At 39.4% G+C, this 24,306-nt stretch overlaps 1 protein-coding gene across 1 annotated transcript in view; it reads left to right on the forward strand.

Moving 5' to 3' along the window:
* Window positions 1–24,306, forward strand: part of SCFD2 (sec1 family domain containing 2) — a 195,733-nt gene that overhangs the window by 61,887 nt on the left and 109,540 nt on the right. Inside the window, 1 exon segment of the mRNA XM_010402156.3 lies at window positions 23,954–24,203. Coding sequence (XP_010400458.2) covers window positions 23,954–24,203 — 250 coding nt within the window.

A 24,306-nucleotide genomic window follows, 5' to 3' on the forward strand; every position in this document is an offset into this window, starting at 1 on the left:
ATAATGAAGCCAACACCACAAAGCACAGTGTATATTGAGAGCTTTATTCATAGGAACTGCTTATCATTGTGTTTCTTAGTTCAAAGGCAGTAATCACCTATCAAATCTCTTATCTGCAAACCAGTTTGATAGTGCCAGCACTGTATATCTGTGTTTGAGTGTGATTATACTAGTCTGTCAGTTTGGTTTTCCTTCCTTTGGAGGATACGTTTGATTATTTGCTACAGACTGGCAAAGAGAAAGCAGAGAAACAACACAGTTGAAAACTAGTGAAAACTTTACTGTGGGCAATATCCAAAATTAACAGTGGGGCTGCCACATTGCATTTCCTCCATCTCCCCACCTTCATGAGTTATATTAACTTTCAACTGGCCCCCACGCTTCCCTGGATCAGATATTTCTGAGCACATGGTGCATGCACAGACATAGAGGTGCACATTACTTTCAGTAGAAAATAAACTATATTCTTAAATTTGATTTTGCTTATTTGATGGAAAACAAGGTGGTGTTAATTTTCTGAGCTTTCAGGCAAGCTGAGATTGGGGTGGTCTAGGACTTAACTTCTTTTCCTGACTTAAGATTTTGTCTTTTCGTGGTGAAATGGAGCTGGCAGTGTGTTGGAGAACTCAAAAAACTGTTGTTTTCAATGAAAACCCCATCCTCAAAGGAAGCTATACAAAAAGACACTACTACACAACAAGCTGATTGTGGCTCAGGCGAGCTATGGAGCCATGGTAGATTTTTGTTCATTATAAATTGTTGCATCATTGTAAGGAAGGCAGGCTCAGCTCTCCTTGTCTAGGTTAGAAAAGCAAGTCATGTTTGAAAGCAACATGCTGATTTGGCCAGCAAAATATTAGTGGAATTTTACCTCTGCAGTAGGTCATGAAGAATAGATTTTAAAATCAAATCTGGCTTGCCAGAGTTCTGCCTGTATAGTACTTATTGCCAGGCATCCTTTTGGAGTTGACCAGTTAGCTCTACTTAAAACAGAGTTGTTGTTCTAACTCTTCCCTCTTAGAGAGGCGTAGAACATTAGAATTTAATCAGAGGTTACTACTACATCTGCTGTCCCACAGGTACATATAACAGACAAATGACTCAACCTACTAGGTGTTTCCCACACGTTCCTGAGTTTTCCTGGGAAATGAAGAGAGATTTTCCTCTAGGGGTTATCTTTCTTTAGATTTTCTCTAGTTCACATTTCTTCAGCTAAATTACCTTACATTGCCATGAAGTTTCTCTAGGGACTCTCTCAGTCTAAAAAGATGCCTCTTCAGAAGTCTCCCCATTTCACCCTATGGCACCATATTTGAACAGAAGAACATTAAAGTTAGCATACCATAGACCTGAAAAAAGTGGATTTATGCTCAAATCTGCCTGCTGGCTGTGGTGTTCCTGGCTTGGCACGGAGCACTGTGAGGGCTGATACAAGACTGTAACAAGACTGCTTCATTCTCATTTGTATCCCACCTTCCCCTAAAAAGCAAAAGGAAATATTTGCTCCACACCTAGAAGTTGCCTACATTTCCTTATTTGATATGCTTCTGTAGCATTGTAGTCTCTGTGTTTACCCTTTTGTACATTTAATAAGAATGCTTTGTTAAATAAAAATGTGGTAGGGATAGGAGAAAAAATTAAATTTCCCTCTGGATGTCCCCCCTGCACCACCTCATCCCAGATTGTTTGCCTTTGTGTGCCTTTAAAACAAATAGCATATGATTCTGTGAGTGTTCCTGTAATTTAAAGTAGTCATGTTGCCTGCAGAAATGAAGGGTACTGTGCACACGTAAAACTTGGACGGTATTTTCTAATGTAATGCGACAGCCCATTTGTGCAGCTGTGTCTAATAAGGCATGAATACATTTAACTGCTGTTTATGTCCTCACACTGGTTGTTTGAAGTACAGAAATGCTGTACATTCACATTAGGCAATTCAGTATAGAAATCTAACTTGGACTGACTATTGATGGGAAGTATTTCATAATTTTGTAGCCGGTTAAAACATATGGTTGAAGTTACAATAAATAAATTACTTGGTCCATAAACCATTGCTATTCAGCACAACTGTCAGGTTGATGTAGGTTTATCCTTCAGGAAAATAAAATGTAGATAATGGATAAGTAATAAATGATAGTCTGAGTCTCTAGGGAAGGGAAAAGTTACAAATTCTTTTTAACAAGGGCATTTGGAAGGGAAGAGGAAAAGGTAATGTGCCAGAGATGAGAAACTCTCCAAACATGACTTAATTCTATCCATCAGTTTTTCTTCTAGTATTTCTTCCCTACCCATCCTCAAGTCTAGGGGAAACGAAATAGCTGCTAAGCTGTAGGCAGCAAAGGATTCAGGCATGCTTCATAGGTGCGTCTGACTTGCCTTGCACAGTACAGTTGCCTTTTCTGAATGGAGCAGAAATGTTCTTCTCTGATAAAAAATAAGGTGCATTTTCTTTCAGTTTTTATAAAATGTCTCTGACTTATCTGAATTTCTTAAGCCAGTATTCTGCAACACAGAAACAGAGATAGGACAGTTGAATTTCGGGAAGATATAGATACTGTATTAAGATATCTGTAACTATTAATAGCTGTAGATATTAAATGTATCTGCTCAGAATATTGTTTTCCAGTAATAGTATCAGAATGTGGTTAACATAAAGGATCCCTGAGGAAGACTGTCATGGATCTCCAACTGCCTTTTTATTAATATATATTTTAATTATGGCTTTGGTGTCCCTGCTTACCAGGATCTCACTGGCATGATTTGTTTAAGTTCTGTTTGGTTTTGAAAGTATATGTTTTAAAATAATTCGTTCATGTTTTAACAGATATGGTTATGAAAAAACTATGCAAGTCTCTGCCTACATCATAAACAAAAAATATTTAAAGAAATATTTAAAAAGCTAAAGAACTACTTAAAGTTCATTATCTCTAATGGACAGTAGCCTAATTCTTCTGATTGTAACTATATGATACATAAGAATAAATTTCCAAATATATGTTCTTGTAACAAAAAAAAAAAAAAAAAAAGGGTGAAAAGCTCTCTTAGCTTTCTTACTTAATTTGATTATCATGCCTCCCTCTGTGTAGGTTTTTCCCCAGACTGTAGGTATATTTTCTGACCAGGTTATTTAATTTCTGTCACTCCACAAAAAAATACTCAATGCTCAAGGAGTCAGTACACAACATTCAAGTACTCTGAATTCTACAGTAGTTCTGGAGAGCTTTACAACAACTCAATTAGTACCTTCTGTGTCCTCTTACGTGCTGTTCCTCCAAGCTTGTCTTGGTGAGACCTTGGCTTTTGCCACAGTTGTTGGAAATTTGTGCTTCTTCTCTGTACCATGGAAGGAAAGGCTGTTTGAGAAGCTACCTACTGTAGGAGAGAAATGGTTCACAATATCTTCTCATTGCATCTGCAGAGGTGGCAGCAGGTGCTCAAGGACATATGGTGCTGCTGCTTCAAGAGAGTGTCACTCACTGGCATGGGCCAAGTTTGGCTTTGTCTACATGCTGGTTTAGTTTCATCTGCTTGTTCACTGCAGAGAAGAGGTTGAATATACTGAAGATATATGTGCTCATCTCTAATTCGTCGGGGTCTGACAGCAACCATTGGCAACGAATTTATAGGTTGGAAAGCCACCATGTGTTTTAGGGGACATAATAGCTGGGAAGTCTGTTAACAGGTTGCAAAAATTCAATGTTTTGCTTTGGGTTCTGATAGCATTGTTTTTGAGCTACATGGAATGAAATTTTTTCTCTGTATTAATTCACCCATGTAAGACTGTTGGTTTGAACTTCAAACGTCAGCATCTGCAAATGGTTTTGTTGCCTCTGTGAAATTAATTGTTTCCTATCCTATCACTGTGTGCATATGTGTTTTATCCATAGCCTGAGCAAGATCTCCTTTAGAAGTGATCACTAGCAGAAAATGAATTGTTTCTTTACTATCTGATGGGTAGACTTACAGGAGTAAAGATAAGCATGGAGTGGTGTACCTCTTCTAATTATGTTTCCCTTCTGTAAGTTAAAAGAGGAGACACACTTTTAAGACATCACTAAACCACTCTTGCCTGGCACTAGTTTTCTTGTCCTTTTCCTGCATGTGTTGTTCATAGGAGTTTTATTTTCATAAAATACATAGAGGCAGAGGATAACTTTAAATCTCTTAACTCTTACTGGTTTTCAGTAGATAATGGCACAGGAATGGAATTCCTTTGCATAAAAATACAAAAGCTAGATGCTGTCTCACACAGGGAGAAACATATTTCAAGCAGATGGGCTCTCAAATAATGATGGAAACAGCAACTCATGGATGACCAGGTGCCCAGTTTTTCTGTCCTGAAGAACTAAAAATAATTTACATATTTTTGTTTTTGAAACATTTGCATGTCATCTTGGTGTGATTACTGGCACATGTTGTATTGATTCAACTTTATTGTCGCATTATTCTCTCACACTCAAGGGCCACATGTGCTCCACATCTGGTGAACATTGAAAGACCTTTTGAAAAAACATCACCATGTTTTTGTTCTTAGAAATGCTTATGACAAATATCACGGTCTTGCAGCTGCTTCTGCTATTGGTTGCAAACAGGATGCGCTAGGCTGTGCCTACTGTCCAGTTACAAAACCATCAATGATAACATAATACATTTCCTGTTAACTGAAGTGATTAACTGCTTGACTACTGGTCCTTGTTCTTTGCACTAGAATGACTGATAATAATGAACTTTTTTATAGTTATTAGTGCTAAAATGTAATCTTGCTTTTAGGGCAGCATGCTTTAAAAACCGCTAGCGTAGTATTCAATGTCAAAAGTCTCCAACAAACTGCTACTTAAAATATTCTGGAAAATGTTGAATGTTTTCCAACAGATCTTCCAGTGCTGTTCTGGTTTGGTACATTGCTCAGTGCATTTTATAGTGTGACTGCATGAGTATTTACCATGCTTCATGACAATGATGTTGCATTTATTGTGAACATCCGATGGTGTGAAGTACGCTCATTGTGAACACCATCTGTTTAGAATATACGTTTCCCCGTACCAAACCAGTTGCATGCAAAGAAGCTTGCAGTGTGCTTTTCACACATTATTTATTATGTAGGGCAAAGTTAGACATTGTGATTAGCATCTTCTTACATTTCACCCTTAGGTGCATATTACATAAAGTCTCATTTGAAGATACCTAAACCCAGACTCAAACCTGAAGCTTATTTAGTTGGGCTTAGTATGAAGGAGAAAATATTCTCCTGACTCAATAATGAACTTCATTTCTCTTTTGGGACTTGACTTCTGACACAGAGAGAAGGCCAAAATAAAACCCAGACTGAGTGAGGGCCCCGACTTAAACCTGCTTTTAATTAAGCCTTGTAAAGAAGCTTTTCTGCTAAACTCTCAGGTTGAAGAGTTCATGCAAAAAAACCTTCTTGTGGCTTATGAACAGCCAAAGTGGGGACATTCAAACATACATTTCTAAATAGTTTAACCCAGAAAAAATGCAAGTGAGAAAGTCCATATCATTTATTTAATGCAGTTTTTATCAAATCACTCATTCTCCTAGTTATTTTCTTTTTTCATTATTCTATGTGTTTCAGTTAAAATTTAATGCTTCTACAAGATGTTCTGATATTAACAAACATGAAAACGAAATTGTTTTGGTTTCCTTTTTTCCTAATTGCACATAAATCTGACCCAGTTCAGCTGGACACAGTTACAGGGCGTCAGACATGTAATACACATTTCAAATCAGAATCCTTGTCCCAAGGCAAAGGTCAAAGTAATTTTCTTGTTTGTTTGTTTTTAAAGGGATTAAATAAATGTAGTTTTACCACAAGGAAGATGACAGTGTCCATTGCTCAATTATGGCTTTGAAGTCCACGTTTAAATGGGAGAAGACAATCCTGTCTGGATCAGTGGCAGGGATAATTTCAGAAGTAAAGGTTGTGTGTTTCCTGTGCAAAATGATGCTCTTTGTGCAAGATGTCTGCTAGATCACTTGCACTATCAACCCCAGACAAGAGCTTATACCACATTAAAATAAAGCTGTGGCTTCAGTGACAGGCTGTAAACAAAAGGGGTGGGATACAGTTAATGGCAGGAGTGCACTGCTAAAGAAAAATAAATAATTCCCTTTTACTTGCAATTGGCAATTGCCCAAATGCTGAAACATCATCAATCATCCTTGATGACGAGATGAGATCATAAACTGAATGAGGGAAAATAAACTTGAATTTAACTTAAATTGTGATTGGCACAGTAAAAATTAACTTTCACCCTAAAAAATGTTTTCTTCTTCCAAAACTTTTCTAATTGCTGCCCTTCCCAACTTGTCCCCACCCATTGCAGAACTTCCAAGTGCTCCTCACTGTTGGTAATGTCATCCTTCCATGTCTGTTTCAGGATGTGCTTTTAGGTTTTTTATTGAGAAGCAAGCTGCTTCTGCATTTCTTCCAAAAAAAATCTTCAGTGTAGTCTTCATATAAATACTGAACATCATGTTATTCATAACCTCATAATTCACCAGTCTAGCAGCTGAATAATGTAGCAGGCATAGAAGACTGAGAAGCAAAGGATGTTATACAGACCAGGAGAGCCATTCTGACAAAAATCTGTTGGGGAAAAACTTCCTGAGAAAAAAACATAGTTTCTTTTTCACTTCTTCACACATCTACAGTTTATTATGAACAAAATACACACTCCAGGGAACATTTATGTAGTGTCAGGAAAATTGACTTGATATTTTAATTTTTACAGCTGTTTGTGTTTTGCACCATGATTTTAAAAAAATTGCCTATATCGTATGCCTGGGGAGAGTTGTTTGTTCTTCACGAGTGGATAGCTTTAAATATGAAAGTTAAGTTCTGGAAAGTTTGAGACTTGGTAGAAATAATAGTAAAATTCCACCAATAGTATTGATGCCTTTTCCTGGTCTTAAAACCAAGAGGCATACACGGTTAGAAGGGGAAAAGGGATTTTACCTTGCTATTTATTTTAAGGATCCTTAGGTGTACAGGTCTAGGTCGTATGCATCGAGATGCACCCTGCCGAATCTATCTCTGTGTCTGTGTCTTTCTTCTCCTGTTCCCCCCAACATTGGGTATAACATTATAGGCTTTACTAATTAGCATATCTATCAAAGATTCCCCAATGAGAGGCTCAAATGAGCCCCCCCTCCCCAAGGAACCTTCCCCTGGATGGTTCTATCTCGGTTTACAGAATGTGTTCTGGAGAGGACCTTGGGGTCTGGGGCACACTGATCCCTAGCTACGAAGCTTCTAAAATGTTTAGTCTCTTAGCTTAACAAACAAGTCCAAGAATGTAGGCAAAAAGCACTAGGAATACAGAAGCTGTAAAAAGGTATAACAGGGGTATAAAAGAAAAGGCAAAAATCTTCATGGCATCAGTATGAAGTCCTGACATTGTGAAGTCAGCTTTGAAGCTGGCAAACAACAACATTATTTAAAAGATAAAGCAGCATATTACAAATATTGCAGTCAGGCAATGATCATTACTGATTATTTGAAAAACATCAGATGTGACTGGAAGAATCAGTTTGACACTGATTTTGATTAGCAATAAGCAAGGAAATGTTGTAGTTTTAGACCATTGGTTTAAAGGCAGTGTTACATCCTAGAGGTTCATGGCACATACCAAGTAAGTTGAGAATATCAGTCTCATTCTTAGGGGTCTAATTGATGTCAAATTGGCAGAGATTGAGTGGTACAGGAGCTCAGGCTACCCCCTAACCTCCTGAGCTTTTGCATACTTATGTTATCAGTTGTGTAGATAACGGCATTTGCTTCACAGTGCTGTCAATGTGGTCTTTGCTCTAAGATGAAAATATTGAATTTAATTAGTAGCATGGGCTTGGGTTCAGGCATCCCTTGTGATACCAGATGTGTAAAGTGAACCTCTGATGGTAATTAGTGTGTATTACTGATGAGTGTTGGGAACAAACTATGTGAGCGATCTTTTCGATAGACACGCTGAGAGGTTGGTTTTTCCCCCTTAATTAAAAAAAAAAAAAGGCATAAATGCTGACTTATAATTGCTCTGATTATTCTGTGTTAAAATGGTGGATCAGTCATGCTGTTTGTTTATTTGCATAGTAAGATTTGGAGGGAAATCTGTTCTAGACTGAGTTAAATTTCTGCCAGCATATGACGATGCCACATTATTTTATGTGGAGAGAGCTGTAAGTTGAGAACTTGTGATTTTGGAGGAATGTCTTTCGGAGGCTCGCTGCTCATTGCAGCTTAGAGGGATGCAGCCAAAATAGTATTTTAACTTTTTTTCCCCTGTTATACGTGTCAGTTTTTTTGTCTGTGTTGGCAGGAGGCTCAGTTTGTGGATAGATGTTTATTCTTTTGTACATGATCATGTTCATGTAATCGTTCTTGCCAGAAAGTGGGAACAGAAGTACCAAAGGTTTTGAGACACACAGCGCAGCTTGGTGGACATGGAGGATTTAACAGTAGTCGGTAGGGCTGTCCCAGTGGCCAGTGTAGGGGCATTTGGATGTGAGAACTGTGGGCTTTGTGGGAGCGCTGTACTGTTGTCAGGAGAGGGAAATGTGGCTGCCATGCACCAGGGCCACATGACCCTTCAAAGGCCACAGTCTTTTGAAAGGGCCAATAGTAAAGGTTAATTGCAACACATTGTTCTGGAGTATTTTGTTTAAAATTTGCTTTACTGAAGTTACCACATATGTTCCTTGAGTGGTTCGATACAGAGATTTAATAACCTTGTCTTCTAAATTCGTGGTATATATAGATGAGATAGGTGGCTAGTGGAACGTGTGACCTCGTTCAAGACTGAGAACTGATGGAGTGGTTCTTTATGTCTAATTCTCAGTTATTTTGCAGTTGGCTCGGAGTTTGCTAGCCTGTGCTGAAAAGAAGAGCTAAGAAAAGATAGTTGTGCTGGTTCTGAGGAGAACATCTTACAGCTGAAAGCTGAGTCAGCTCTTTCAAAGCCCATTGATACCTCAGGATCAGGATAAAGAGTGAGTTTAGACATCCCAGGAGTCCCCAAATTTTTTTCAAATCAAGAGATTTTATCTATTGTTTTGCCATTAACATCAACAAAGCTGCCTTTGCTGTGTGGTTTCTACATTCCTACCTGCAGCATCAGTGCCTGTTCTGAATTTCATGGCCACAGCACTAAATATTCTACATTTCATAGCACTCTTTGCAGAGAATGGCATGAAATACTGGCTTTGGTAGCTCACCCTTGCTCTTTTCCTGATGTTTGGGTTATTATTGGACTTTTGGTTGTTGATTAGTTACCTACTAGTTATTCTCAGGTTGAGTGTTTTGCTTTTATTGCGAATTTTTTATTGATCTGTGCCTTGAGGATTTCTCCTTCTTACCAGGATTTTAATGGCTTCACACCGAAAGTTGGTAGATCCATGTATTGAAAGGATAAGGTTATGTTCTGGAAGATTAGGTGAGTAAGAAGTATAACCTTCAGGCATCTTCTATGAATTCAGCCCTTCGGATTAAATGTAAAACATTGTTCCTGTAGTAATCTAGAACTTTAGCAAGCTGTTTTTTGGTAAAAGCAGTAAGATTTAGGTGTAGCTGGGAGATTTCAGAATTTTTTCCTGATAATAATTTCTTTTCTCAGTAACAGCAAATATATATTTTTCATGTGCTTCACTTAATCCATGTGTACTGAAAGGTTGCAAGTTTTAAATGATCACTAAACTAGTAAAATGATCACTCTTACTCCTCAGTGATCCTCTGGGAATCTGGTACCAGAAAGATTCCAGGAGCCAATTCCCCTGCAGGAATGAGGAATTCTGATTACTTGTTTCAGAGTATTTGTCCACTCCATGGACTGGTTTGAGTGTCAAGATCTGGCAAAGACATTTCACTCCCAAGGGAAGTGGAAGCTATTGAGGCCAGTGGGTAAATTTAAGTAGCTTCATTTTTCTTTTCTAACGCTTCTGCTGAGGATTATCTAAGCCCTCACAAAAGTTGTGCTAAATAAAAGGAAACCGTTGCACTTAATGTAAACATTTGCCTTTAGTGGGTAATGGAACATTCACATCATCTTTCATTTTGGACTTGAAGTATAGCAACTTCTGTTTTTTCTTCAAGGAATTTGGTTTGTCGGGGAAACATCTGGTTTATGTAAATGAGCAGGGAATTCGACACACGAGAAGATGATTGCGAAGTAGCATCTATGTGGTCTCTGCATCAGTCATTCAGTTACGTTTTCAAAAATAAACACCTATTACATCTGTAATTGCTGTCCCATTTTCAGTGTGCCGTGTTAATGAACATGTTTTGCTCCTTCGAATTCCAAACAAATTTAAAAAAAAAAAAAAAGAAGAAGAAGAAGGAGGAAAGAAATAAGTAGAAGAGAGCGAAGCAGCATGTCCGCAGCAGAAACGACGTAGCAGGATTTTCCCGATGTTGGGTAATTGCTGCGGAGGGTCGAGTTCAGCCCGGCGCAGCTTTCCGGGCGGCGGCTCCGTGCCCGCGGCGCTCCAGCAGCGCCCCCTGCAGGGCGCGGCCCCGGCCGTGCCGCCGGCAGCTCCCGGTGCCGCCGGGAGCCGCGCGCGCCGGCTCCGTCCGTGCCTCGCCTTTCCCGGCGCTCCAGCGTGTGCCGCCCCGGCGGAGAGGCCTGCGCGCTCCTCCTTGCTCTTCTGCGTAAAGCGAGCTAGAAATCCACCTTCACAAATTCAAACGCAGAGAAACAGTTCTTGTGGCAAAGTTTAATTATTTGTATTTCTTTTAACCTGGCTACGTCTCGGCCATGTTTTATTAAGATTGTGTTCGTGGCATTTCTCTTGCATGTTTTCTGATGTGGAAAAACAAATCAAAACCCACTTATCTCATGAATCATTGTTAAAGTCAGCAGTAGTCCTCTGTGTAAAATCTGCCAGTAAAAGCCGGGAGGATGGGGATTAAACCTGGAGCACATTAAATTAGTTCCAGTCTATCCCAAGCAGGCTCTGCATTGCTTGCTTAGGCAGGCAAAACGGAAACAGGCAGTTTATAACAAGGGTGGTTTAAAAACCGTGGGGTTCATTTGAAAAAGATTTATATCCCTCACTTACATAAACATTACAAACGTGGGCTGCAAGCAGGAGGCAAATCTTTATCGAAATCTCTTTAAGAGCTTTTTCATTGTGAATAAAATGGGCAGCGTGTACTCTTATTTGAAGATTCGTCAATATCTGTACACTGATCTTTTTTCAATGCCCTTACTAATTAAAATACAGCTCAGGGTACAACAGTGAGACCACCAACCAGTAGTTTGCTGGGGTCTGACAAAAGTGGCGATGACTGAGGTGGCAGAGGGAAATTATTTGTAGGCAGGAGAAGAGATTGTCCTGAGACTAGTTTAGGTTTTTTTAGTAGTTATAAAAAAAAAGAAAAAAAAGGTGAAATTTTCAAGAGAAACAACTGTGACTAGATTTATCTCCACCCACCCCCTTCCCTGGTGGATGTTGCTGTTCTTAAACAGTAGCACAGAAATTTTGTGGGGTATGTGATCTTTGCTGGGGCCTGCAGTACTGTCTGCTGGGAAGATCAAAATGTTTGCTCCAGGAAAACTAGAAGTAGTGTGGGATGTGAGGGTCCCAGGTGACGACTGGAGTGCTACTCGCATTGTAACATTTATGGGTATTTTAATTGTGATGATGTTGTTTTGAAAGTCTCTTTTTAGAAGGATTAAACATGCATTAGTGCAATGAAAAAATTTATTTTTAATAATAAGAAAATTTTATTTCTAGCTGTTGCAATGCCATTTTAATGTATTTAGAGTACGTTATAAGAGTTGTTCAGATCCTGGATTTAACAGAAAGTGCTTTTCATAGTTCATTTTGATGTTAATAAACAGTGTCTAAAAGAGCTTTGTAATCCTAGTCTGCCTTCCAAAATACGATCCAAGACTCAGATAAATGATTTAAAGTATTTTGTGCATTATAATATATAACTAAGGTCATCTGGATTCTCTCAGCAAACTAAGGTGTCTCACACCTCCTTTTTTTTGCTGCGATGGTGTCTCCATATGGAATATCACTTATGACCCAAATGTCTGATTGTCATGTCCTGGGAGCATACTGACAGATGGCTTGTTAGAAAAGTGGAAGCTTTTGGTGCTGTGGAGTGAGTTAAGAATTTTCTAGTAGTTCTTTAAGAAGAAATTTGGATTTTTTTGCTATTATAGTGGTATGAGTATGCTACAGTGGTAAAGGTTGGAAGCACTCCCTTCCTGAGGTGTGGGGAGCCAGATAAGAAGGAAAGGAATTATATCAAAATGCTGTCTTTTCTCTCTTGTAAGAGCTGTGCAAGAGAGACTGTGAGATACATAGACATACCTACACTGGCTTTTGAAAGAAGCAGCCAGTTGATAATGAGCTCTATCGTGTGACAGCTTGATGGCCATTGATGCTCATACTAAATAGGTTACAGCAGGCTCCAGTGTGCCTCTGTTGTATTGGTGTCAGTGTACCATGACTCACAGTGCAGGTGGGGGCTGTAAAGGGAATTCTTAGCTACACTGAATGTTATTTCTTATACCCAGGACTCAGCATCAGGCTATCAGAGCACTCACATTAACATTTGGTAGCATGGGAAGCTACCACTGCTTACAGGTGTATAAAAGCAAGAAGCTCACTTTTGGACTTGGAGCTGAGCATTGATCTCCAGAGGATCAGTCTAGTGCTGACCATGACTTCTTTCTCTGCTACCAAAAAGCACAATGGGTAACTAACTGAAAAATATCTTGGAACCTCACCTTCTAGCATATACAGCTGAATTTGTGGGGTTTTTCTTTGTTTGTTGGATAGGTTTGGGGTTTTTTTTTACATTGCACATAATAACCACCTTTTTTTGCCTGTTAATGGAATCTGAATTGTGTTGTATTTCAGGGCGTTTTGATAGTCTTCTAAAATAATTTTTTAAAAAGTAGTTAACATAGAAGTAACTTAAGACAGGTCTGGTCTTATCTTTAAAGCTGGGGGTTTTTTTTCCTCCTCAAAATGAGGTGGAATATACATTTGCCCAGATCTTCAGAGTGAAACTTGGAACATAAGAAATGCTTTCTGCATGAAGCAACTAGGAAATATATATGAAAGTAACTGAAAACTTCTGAAGTCCTTAAATGTTTGGAATGACATGCATGATTTAAGTGTTTTTAGATATTGGGACCAGATGTCCTATGCTCCAGTCATCTCCCTATGCACAAATGGGATATCATGAGGGATAGCTATGCTGACTCAGGCGTTTGGCTGAGTGGGAGGGAAGTCCCAGGGGGACAAAAAGTGGGATTGTTTTTCTAGTAGTTCATGCTGGACGAACGGATGGGGAGGAGGTGTGGCAGGAGCAATCCGTGGCAGCCAGGATGCCCTCACATGGCCCTTGCAGCTGGCAGTGGGAAAGCAGTCTGACGTCTTTTCCACCCAGAGAGAGGAGCCAACAGCAAAACCACTGCTAGTGCCACCCAGCTGGCCTGGCTCCATGCAGGGATGATGGGAACACTGAAAGGAACCAAAAGAGGAGAGGACTTGCCACATGCCAACCAAAGGAAGGACACATGGGTCAAGAGGCAAAGAACATCATGACTGGCAAGCAAGTGTTGCTGTGTTCTCTAATAACAAGCATCCTAAAAATTCATATACCCACTCACAGGTGTGCCCAGCCCTGGCTGTGCAGCCTGCTCACCACTGCAGATGAATACCAGCACAGAAGATTCCTGCTCAGTTAGGGAACTGAAGAAACAGTTTGTAGGCACTTGAATTAAATTGTGCTTGAAGAGAGAACTATTAGCTTCTAGAGCAGGAAAGCATTTCCAAGATGGGATGAGAAGATTAAGAAAAGTGGGATTTCAGTAGTGTTTCACCATAATTATCATTTTGCCTATGCCTGTATTTCACTTGATGTTTAATATTAGATAAATGCTGAGTAGTCGTCGTTGCTGCAGTTCAAACATTTATAGGGAAAAAATTGTCCTTTTCTTTGAAGTATCACTGTTCTGCCATCTGCTGCTCTCTGAAAGATGGTAACCTGATTAGGTTTTCATGGTAATAGAAAACTGGACAGGAAAATTAAGGTTTTAACCTGATACATTTCATAGAATGGAATGAGGTATGGTTGTATAATTAACCTTTTTTTATTCTCCCCAGCCTGAAGAGGGGGAAAAAAATGTTCTTCCTCGTGCAAATCATGCCACTGTGAGCATCCTCCAGTGAAGATGTCCTGTGAATGAAAGATTCCTTCCACACACAAAAATGAACCAGGCATTCCTAAGTTATAAACTTACTTATACATGTGACATCTGCCTTTAATCACCATGAAAGCCTGAATCCTGCTTGAAGCATAGTGAGCCTTGTACAAGGGCTAGAAATGTCAGTACTCTATTGTGATAACATTTACTGTACTGATTAACAGTTGTGGTGCTTTGCAGTGGACTGATAATCTGCCTTCACATGTCTTTGTGTTGCCGTTGTGTCTCCTTCCTGTGCTTCCAGCTGGGGCTATGGACACAGCAGTGGGATCTCCTCTGCAAACCTCCCATGTCCATATATTTTTATGTATTATGTCCTTGTCTATCTGCATACCAAGGTGTAAAATATTTCAAACACAATGCAAAACACTTTCAAATTAGCTACTGTTTAAATTCCTATAACAACATGATCTGGCATCTAGTCTCAAACTCACTGTCTCATGTAAGTTGATGTTTTAAATGTCTTTCAAGTTTCTTGGCACATAGGAGTTTCAGTTACTAGTGCTTTGGTAAATTCCAACAGTTTTTGGTAGGTATGTTTGTCTTAGTGGTAGATTTTCACCAAGTTTCTTGGCCACTTTTTGAAAAAATAAAGGAGCAAAATAGAAGGGATAGGGAGAGAGAATGCTGCTTTGCTCAGATCTGTATCCATTTCCACTGAAATAGCCAACAGAAAGTTGAATCTCAGGGATTCAAAAATGGAGTGTGTTTTGGTCAAGATAGTACCCTTATTCTGTGTGTTTTGTGTAATAGTATGATCTCTAAGAATCACTAAAAGATATCAGGTATATGTTTGGCCCAACCTTAGCTGAAATCTTGATTTGTGTGATGCTTTAGTGCAAACTGGCTTTGTGGCTTGTGGCAGTGTATGTTCGATATCCGGGTTGTCTGTTAATATCAAACTTGTAGGGGCAGAAGTTGACTGGATTTATTTTAAAAAGTCTGATGGTAAGATAACACACTTAAACACAAAAAGCCAATGGCAATTAGAAAACAAATGTCTTTCAAATGGACTCAAACAGTCATTGCGGGCTCCAAACTCCTTTTGGTTTTCGCTTGATAGGGCTGGTTTGCCATTTTACCCTTGCCCCCAGCTCTCATTTTTCATTTCTGGTACCAGTGTCCACCATGATCTGACCCATCACCACAAGTCTGGAGGTTTTCCTGCAGCCCTGAGGAGTTTCTGGAACATCTGATGTTAGATTGGCATAGGAGTGAAGCACGATGCATAAAATGAAGGTTTGAGAGAAAAGAGATGATAGAAAAGGCAAGAATGTGGAGGAAAAGCACAAGATGGGCTTGTTTTGACTGTCAGTCTCCTTTTATGACTCACTGCTTACAGCCTTCACAGCATGTATTGCCTTCATCCTTTCTGCTATTTCTGAAGTATTTTTCCATCACAGTTCATAGTTTCTTTCACTGCAATCAAGAACTGTGCTAAACAGCTCATAGTTTTATTCACCAGATGCACTTAACACAATGTTCTACTGCGTGAAACCACTGAGTCCTTGCTTTCTGCTTGTTTTCTGCCCTTTCACCCTCAAAAGTCTTTGTGAAATGTGCACACCACAGAGTATCTCCACCAACTTGAGAACTGGAAAAATCATAATTTCAACTTCCCTTGTTCCTCATGTGCCTTTCTTGACTAGATTCAAGAGCTGTCTGATGCTCTGAAATTTTTGTGTGTCCGAAGAGACATATGTAAACTGTTATTCTTCCTTTTGATAAGGAACTGTCTCTCACTCTGAAGAAATTTAGCCTTTCAATTGTTTTATAACTCCTTTCAATTTTATCTTTAGTTTTTCACATCCTCTTAGAAATGTGGACTCTAGGACTGGGCACAATATATAGGAATTAATCCTGACAGTGCCACATAGTGTAATAAACCTGCTGTCCTACTTCTGTCCCATGGATACTGTATTTCATAGTTACATTGGTCCTTTTGCCATGGCCTTGAGGTATGTTTATTATGGATTGGATCAAAAAGGCAGCTGAGCTAGTTTGCTTTCTCTAACAAAAAAAAAGTTCACTTCTACTCAAGAGCAGCTGCCTACAGAAGATTAAGAGAAGAGGACAAGGTTATATGATACTCTCACTGTTCCAATCATTATGAGTTCTGTAACAGTTGTGGTTTCTGTGTATTTACTAATATTTGATGGAATTTTTTCCCCTGTGAGTTTTCCCATCTCCTTTGTGAGCCCAAGTAAGAATTTAGCAGCCCAATAGCATTTGGCAAGATGTTCCACGTCTGAGCAAATTGCACAAGGAACTACCTACATTTAATTTGCTCTTTGAACTGGCTTTTACCAGCTTCATTTATTGCCTCTTAGTTGTTGTGTTGAGACAGAGTGAGCAATTTTTCCCTACCTGCCTTCTCTAGTCCACTCATGACTTTTTAGACCTTTTCTCTCTACTGGGTCATCTATTTTTCTAACCTGAAGGATTATACCTAGTGATCTAAGCAGGCATTCAATCCTTTTCTTTGTCCTGAGCATCTCTCGAATCTTTTTCAGCAGTCATCTCCTGGGACTGAATCTCCTTCTTCTGCAGACATGATCTGCACTATTGAATGACCAAATTGGTTATACTATATTTTTGTGATTTATACCCTTTTTATTTGTTTTCTGTCCCTCTAGTTTTTTATCCCTTGCTTTATAGTGTTTGAATACTTTCCCATTGTTTTCCTCAAAGTTGATAGGAGTTTTAGCCTGATAGGATATTATGTTATCCCTGTGCCCTTTTCTCCATTTTGAACCCCTACCATCTTCTGGCAATTTTCTCTAAGACTTGCAGAAACAAACAGTGTCAGAAACCACACACAAAAAATCCTGATGTGCATAGCACCAAGATCTTTTTCTGATACAGGTTTTATCTGGACTGTGCCTGTATTCCTTTTTCATTCTTCTGACACTGTTTTTGCTGTGCTGATTCGTGTTCTTACCAAGCTTGTCTGTAGAAGCTATCACAGCTAAAAGCTTTGACTGAGTAGGTTGGAAGTATTCCCTTTTTAACCTGCTGATGAGTCTCTTATGTCAGACATGAGGTGATTTAAGTAAAATTCTCCTTATCCTTGCAGAGCTTTGTCTATTAAAATCTAGACTTATTAAATATCCTTTTTTCAGTACACTGTTGCTCCTGAGCCCCCATGAACCCATTAAAATATCTTTACACAGCTGTACATGTAGATGATCTCCAAAGAGAGAGGGAAAAACCGGACCATATGATGTAATGATATATTGCCCAACAGCATAATTCACTGTGATGAGGTGATTTTGGTGCTGTGGAAGATGAGATATCAGTGGGCATTTGAATTCTCTCAAAATGTACGTATAAGTCTTGCAGTACTGACATAGTGACAGAATCTGCTTGTTGTAGCAGAAGAAACAAAAATAACTGAAGAAGTTGTAAGCTGATTAAAACCAGGAAATTGTTGTCAAGCAACTGTGGTGCTCAGTAAAGACAGGAGAAACGTGTTAAGAAGAAATCTTAATTATGGTGTCCAAAATACAGTTTATTTTATGTCCTAAGCATATTAGGTTAAAGAAAAATACTGGAATATACTACTTTGGCTATGGGATGTAGATGGAATCCAATTGCTTAGGTCATGATCATAGGCTAGGGAGTTACTGGCAGAAAGAACTGTCCTGGGTTTTGCTTTTGTTTTGGTTTTAGAAATGATAGGGCTTGAAGAGCTTGTTTTAAATACTTGTGTTGTTATCACATATTAGCTGTTAAGTGTCAGTGTTGTGTTTTTGGAATTATGCAAGACACATTAAAAAAATTATCTCTGACCAGAAGAGCTGACAAATGCTGTGCTTTTAAAAAGTTTTATGTTGTCAGTAAATTCTTCTTGCCTTTGACTTGTCACTGTGTTTGGTAGTAACTGCTAACATCCTGGACAGACATTCATCAGGTGTATCAAAGGAGTTTTGGTGTCTGTTGTGTTGACTGATAGACGGTAATTAAGCATCTGACCATATGACAGTGTACTGAAGAAGTCATCCAGTGAGCAGGTGATTATTTATATAATTTTCTTTTATCTGTTGGCAGCCTTAAATTCTAGTTCATCTAGGCTTCAAGCCAGCACTGTTGCATAAGGAGGCAGTCCAATCTTTGTCCTTCACAACTAGTGTGTTTCTCTGGCCAAGCTGTAAACCCAAGCAGACAACCAGTATGGTTAAAATGATTTGTTTTAATGCACAGTCACAGAAACACTCCAGCAGGTGCAGAAGTAAGAGGCTGCTGTGGTCAGTGGAAGGTGAGAATGAAGTCTCATTGTGAGAGCATGGACGTAGGATGAATGTGAATCTATCTTTGACAGCATGAGCCAGGTTAAATACAGCTTCTGGAAAGCTTACTCTTTTTCATTTATTTGTTTACAGTAAAATTTTAAGATACTGTCTCTCTACAAGGAGAGCCTGAAAATTGTCTCTACAGTTTTGAGAACATAGCTCCTTGGGCAGTGTTCAGAGTGGGTGATAAATGCGGAAAAGAGGACAGGAGATCGATTGGGCTCTGTAGGGATATTTCATTAAAGACAGAAGAATCATTAAAGTAATGACAGGGGAGACAGGTCCTAGATTCTTTTACTGTTTCCTGTGTCTCTCACTAGCAGTTTAGTTCTCCACTGTTTTCTTTATATGCGTATTCTAGGTGGGTTTCTGTAACGTTTATCAAGTGAATAGACAGTGCCGTTAAAGAGAGGAAGATGCAGTCTCTTGGTATTGGCAGGGGCAAGTCATAAAGCTGTTTTGGTCCCCAGCAAAAGGCAATTGATGTCTCTCCTGATCTTTATGGCTTACTCTTTTTTTTTTTACTGGAAGCAGCCATTTACTGCCAGCATCTTACAGCTCCACTCTCAATCTGCTGTGAGTTGACTCAATGGTTTGTCTGCTTTCCCCTAAGGCCAAAGTTTGCTCATTCTCACTGTGAGGAGAGGCTTTGTCAGCCCCTCCCCAGCTGGAAACATAAGTTTGAGACTAAAACTTTACTTCCTGCAAAAGGAACTATATAGACAGTGGACTTTCGTTATCTAAAATTTCCTGTCTTCATAAATGGATGCTCTATATTTTGACATACACAGATTGAAGTGTTTCCTAATGGTGAGGGTGGGATACTTTGAAGAAGATTTTTTTTTTATTGTGTTCTGGGTTGCTTTTTCTTGAATATTTTTACATATTCTGCAAATATGTAAAGAGAAGACAAAGCAGAGGTACATTTTTATCAAAACCTGCCTAAGTCAATAATTATAAGGATTTCTAGAGCTTCATATGGCAAATCATAATTTGAATGGTAAGATCATACTTAACTGATTTATTGTGTCAGATCACTAGTCACCCGTAGGCCATTTAATAAATACTAAATACATGAAATAATTGTTTTGCAGGGAGTACAGACATCTTCCCACCCATATGGAAATTTTGTGCAATCAACCCCAAATCTCAGATGGCCAAACAGTGTAAAACAGCGAGTAGCAGAACTGCAGCATATGATTTATGGGCAGCTGAGCACTGCAGGCAGCAAGGACTCCTCCTTAGCTTGGCAGCGCCTGTTGTTTTCACTAAAATGACTATTGCTGCAGAGATCTATCACCATCAAAGGATCTGAGCCAGTTTCACATAACCACGAGGTCCTCCTTTGGTGCCATTGTCTCTTTTAGCAGCTAGAATGTTCTTGCCTCTGTCTGGACAGTGGGGAAGTTAATGTGCAGTGTAGCAAAATCACAAACCACAAACAGTCAAACCCAGGTAAACCATGAAAAATCAAATAGGGTAACATTGGAAAGCTGCTTATTCCACATCTCTTTTCCCACCTAAGTTGTCAATAGAAGGAGCTGTTAATAAATAGGCCAGTCCAGGAGCATGGGGCAGGAAATTATCCAAGGACTTGTGAGTTCCCACTGTTTCTTCTGCTGGTTTTACCTGCAGCTGTGTTTTGGGGTTGTTTTTTTAGTTTTGGTTTTCCCCAATAAAATTCTTCACTTGTATAAAGCTCTGTGATTCCCATTCCAAAAATTTCTGTTTAACTCATGTAACCTCTGAAGGAATTAAACATGTTTTGCTTCCTAAATGGAAAGCCGCTAGAATATTTACATAGTGAAGTAGTCTCTAAGGATTTATCTCCTTCTTCCTCCTGGATTTTAAAAGAAAATAAATTCCACTTGGTTGAAGTTGATTTTCGCTTTAATATTTTTAATGATGGGTTTCGGACACTGGGCTGGAAGCACAGGGATTAGAGTACTCAGTTCTCTTCTAAGTTTTGTCAGGGACACGTGTTAATTCAAGTAAACTCTGACCCTCCTCTTCCTCCCAAACTCACTCTGTTTTCTATTTTGTAAAATAAGTCTAATGATGCATATGGCTTTAGATTCTTACAGGGTTTTTTAATACTGAAAATAATACCTCTCACAAAATTGCAAAACATTTTTTTCTTGGGTTATTACACTTCCTCCTAATTCCTGTAGATCCTATAAATAAGATTTTAAATAAGATTTTGAAGCACAGTGTCATATTCAGTGTTTAAAGCCCCCCAAAAAATATGTTTGTACTTTCTTCACTATTCTCCCATCTGCCAGAATTCAGCTCTTTTGCAAAAATCAGCAAAGTGACATCAGTTTATTTACCCTTAGGGACATCAAACTATTACATGGCTTAAGTTCTAAAAATAAATTACTGAGGAGGCTGGAGAAAAGAGAAGGAAAACAACAAAAATCTGTCACAAACTCTCCCTGAATTCTAGAGAATATATGATTAGAGTATTAAAATGTCCAAACAATGCAACAGAGCAGAAAGTGTTAGAGCTTGGGCCTTTTAGCTGGCTCTGCATTAAGCAGCATTGATGTTTTTATACAGCCTTTGGAAGGCTCTGAACTGACCTGTTTTTATTGTTTTTATTGGCTCCCTTGATGATAGACAAATGGGGCTAACTTGAGGCCAACATAACCAGCAGGAAATTTGGGTCATGGGTAGTTACATTTTTAAAACTTGTGTTCTAGGGCTGTTCAATCAGGGTAATTGATTGATTGTTGGGCAGTGCAGGGAGCCCCTAAATCATCAGAGGTGGCCAGATAATGACAGTCTGCCAGTGGATTTTGTTTGAGGCAAATTTCCCAGCTCCCTGTGGAGTGATGCTCTCTAGTGAGGTTGCAAGTCCCTTTCTTTTCATGCACGGTCCAGTCCAACTGGCCTGTTTGGACAAAATAGCCTCTGAAACTTGGCATTCCATTTGAAGTCCTCTGTGGTGCCATTTCCCAAGAGATAAGGGGAGAAACATTCCAGAGAAGTTCATACCCCAGAAAGACCCTACGTGCATTCTGAAGTTAATGGTTTATTACGGCTCTTTAATTTTTTTTCCTCTTTCATTTTTACTTTGAAGATAAGAGGTGGCAATTCTTACTTGAAGTTGTTGAGTTTTAGCCTGCCCTACAGTAAATCACCTTGAAAGTTTAGACATGATTTTTTTTTATCATGTATGTTTGAAAGTTTGCCAAAGATGCTGTACATGTGTCCTTGCAGGAGCTATCCTCACGCAGGAGCTGTTCACTCTACTGTTGTGCATCCTCAGTGCTCCATGCCTGTGGATAATCTGTGCATGCAAAATACAGCTTTTGAAAATGCTCATCTTCAGTGGTGTAGCAGCATGCTATGGGATGTTTAGAGGTAGAGTGAAGTAGAGTTTGTGTGTTGGGAGTGGAGGAGGGGAATAAATGATGTGCCAGTAGATAGTAGATGATGTTCAGTAATACCTGGCATAGGTCTTGCCTCTCCATAAAATTGAATTCAGATTAATTTAGACTGAAATTTGCCATCTATTCCAGAATAACTCCACATGTAGGTTTATCTTGATTTCTTAGACTTTTAGGACTGATTAGGCTTTTGTTCATTGCAGATGGCTTCCTAATGATAGACGCATACTTCTTAATTCCTTGAAGCTTTGTCTTTTTCCATCTTAGGATGTGAAAGGCCTGTTATTTATTGTACTGGCATCCAGATGAGAATTTGTGTCACTTTCCAAGAAGAGGAGGTAATACTGAACTGAGGCAGGGCTGAGTTGAAATCTGGGAATCAATAGCCTTGTCTTGAGGATGGCCCAGCTACCAGCATATGCCTGACCAGTGCCAAACCCCATAGATTTGCTTCCCAGATGGAGCAGTGCTCGGACTTACTGCGTGTGTGATTTAGCTCTCCCTGCCCAAACACAGAGGGTGCCAACCCCTCCTGGGTTTCAGAATGTTCCTTCTTGGCTCTCACATGCTTTTGACCACTGCAGCTTTTTAATTTACTGCTTCAAGTCTGCAGTTGCACTTACTGTTAGGTTTAGTGAATAGTTAGAAAATTCTTCTCCAAGGTATGTATTCAAATGGAAACATAACATCTGACCACACTGAAGTCCCAGGAAAGATTGGTCCATGGCAAAACTTGTATATCAAGACCAGGGTGGGGTACAATAGTCCACAGAAGTGTAGTTTCTTGTAGCACAGCCTGGAAAAAAGTTTTTTGGTGCTTAAGTAATTCATGCTTTCTTAATGGCTGAGATCTGTGGTGGATCAGTATAGATATAAAAATGATAGTTTATGAGATGCTTGTTAGTGTTTCTGAGATTGACAAAGAGCAACTAAAACAAAATACAACCAGACCCCCTGAAGTCTTGTATGGAGTACACCAGGAGATAAAGCTTTCAGTTTCTGTGTTCCTAAAGTTATTGCATGGTTTTGCTATTATATAAACTTGTGTCTCTTCCTAGGATGTTTGATTTGTATTTTATTTACTTGTTGTGAATCAATTTAAAGGGTATATTATTGGCTGTGGTGCCTATTTACCATGACTAGTCTGTGTGAAGTTACTGTAGTAACTACCAAGAATAAATGTGTGCAGACTTCACTCTTTGAATTACAAGAGATTTGATGTATCACTGTACACTATGAACTGAACCACAGGTTTTCACAGGGGGATCTTTTGGGTGATCACAGGACAAGAGGCAGGGTACGAGTGTTGCCGGAGACCTCCTGGATGGATCTGAGCAATGGTTACCACCAGGAGAGAAAGACTGTTCTTTTCTCCCACACTTCCCTCCCCATACAAGAGCAGTGTGTTCTTCCTGTTTGCCTTGCAGTGGCCCCACTTCTCACCTTATCCTTCTGCTGAGTTCCGAGCTAAGCCAAAGCAGAAAATTAGCATGTAGAAGTTTCATCTGCAGGTGTCTGTGAGCAGTGAGGATGGCAGTTTGATGGTACAATTAGTCACTGGGCTTCTCTGAGTGGCAGAGACCTGCACGATGGATCTAAATGCCATCCCTGGTGTTGCATAATGTGGATGTCAGCAAGTCAATGGAAGCTGAGTTTTGAACCCCCTGCTCATGTACAAAATCAGACCCGAAGAGGAAGCCTAAAATTTAGAGCAAGTGTTTGACCTTGTGCTTTGTACCATTTCTATCCATACCAAGGGATGGATGCTCTCATCCTCTCACCATACTGGTACTTGGAGAAGATCTAATCAGTAGGCTTTTCAAGTGCTAAGATGCTGCTATCATGAATCCCTAAGAAAAAAACTGCAGACAACTAATAAATTCGTTGTCTGAGCAGCAAATAAATCACAGCACCATCTACTGACTACTGAGAATGTGAACATTGAATGATGTGCAGGCAGGAGTATGTCTGGTCCTAACTTAAAAGCACTATGGAGGCAATCTGACACAATCTTCTTTCTGTTTTTCAGACTATCGGCAACTCAGAAATGCCCAGTGTTTTGAACCAGTTATTGCCAATGATCAAGTCTTACAACGAAAGGACAAAAGACGATTATACCTGTGAGGACTTCCTTGTCTTGCTGATATACATATATTCTGTGTTTGGAGAAATCAAATGTGGCAAAGAGCTGGATGCAGCTGAAGAAGAGGTGAAGAAGGCCCTCGTCAAGGCAATTTGTGATGAGCCAGAACCACCTCCTTTGTTGCAGAAAATTACAGGTAAGAGTCTGCTTGTGTGGTGAGAAATTGGATGTCTGGGAACGTGTGAACTGGGAGAAGTCTTTAAAAATGGCTTGACTTGTCTGTGGTGCTGAGAGTACAT

The sequence above is a fragment of the Corvus cornix genome, chromosome 4 (assembly GCF_000738735.6).
Source record: "Corvus cornix cornix isolate S_Up_H32 chromosome 4, ASM73873v5, whole genome shotgun sequence".
In the NCBI taxonomy this organism is placed as follows: domain Eukaryota; kingdom Metazoa; phylum Chordata; class Aves; order Passeriformes; family Corvidae; genus Corvus; species Corvus cornix.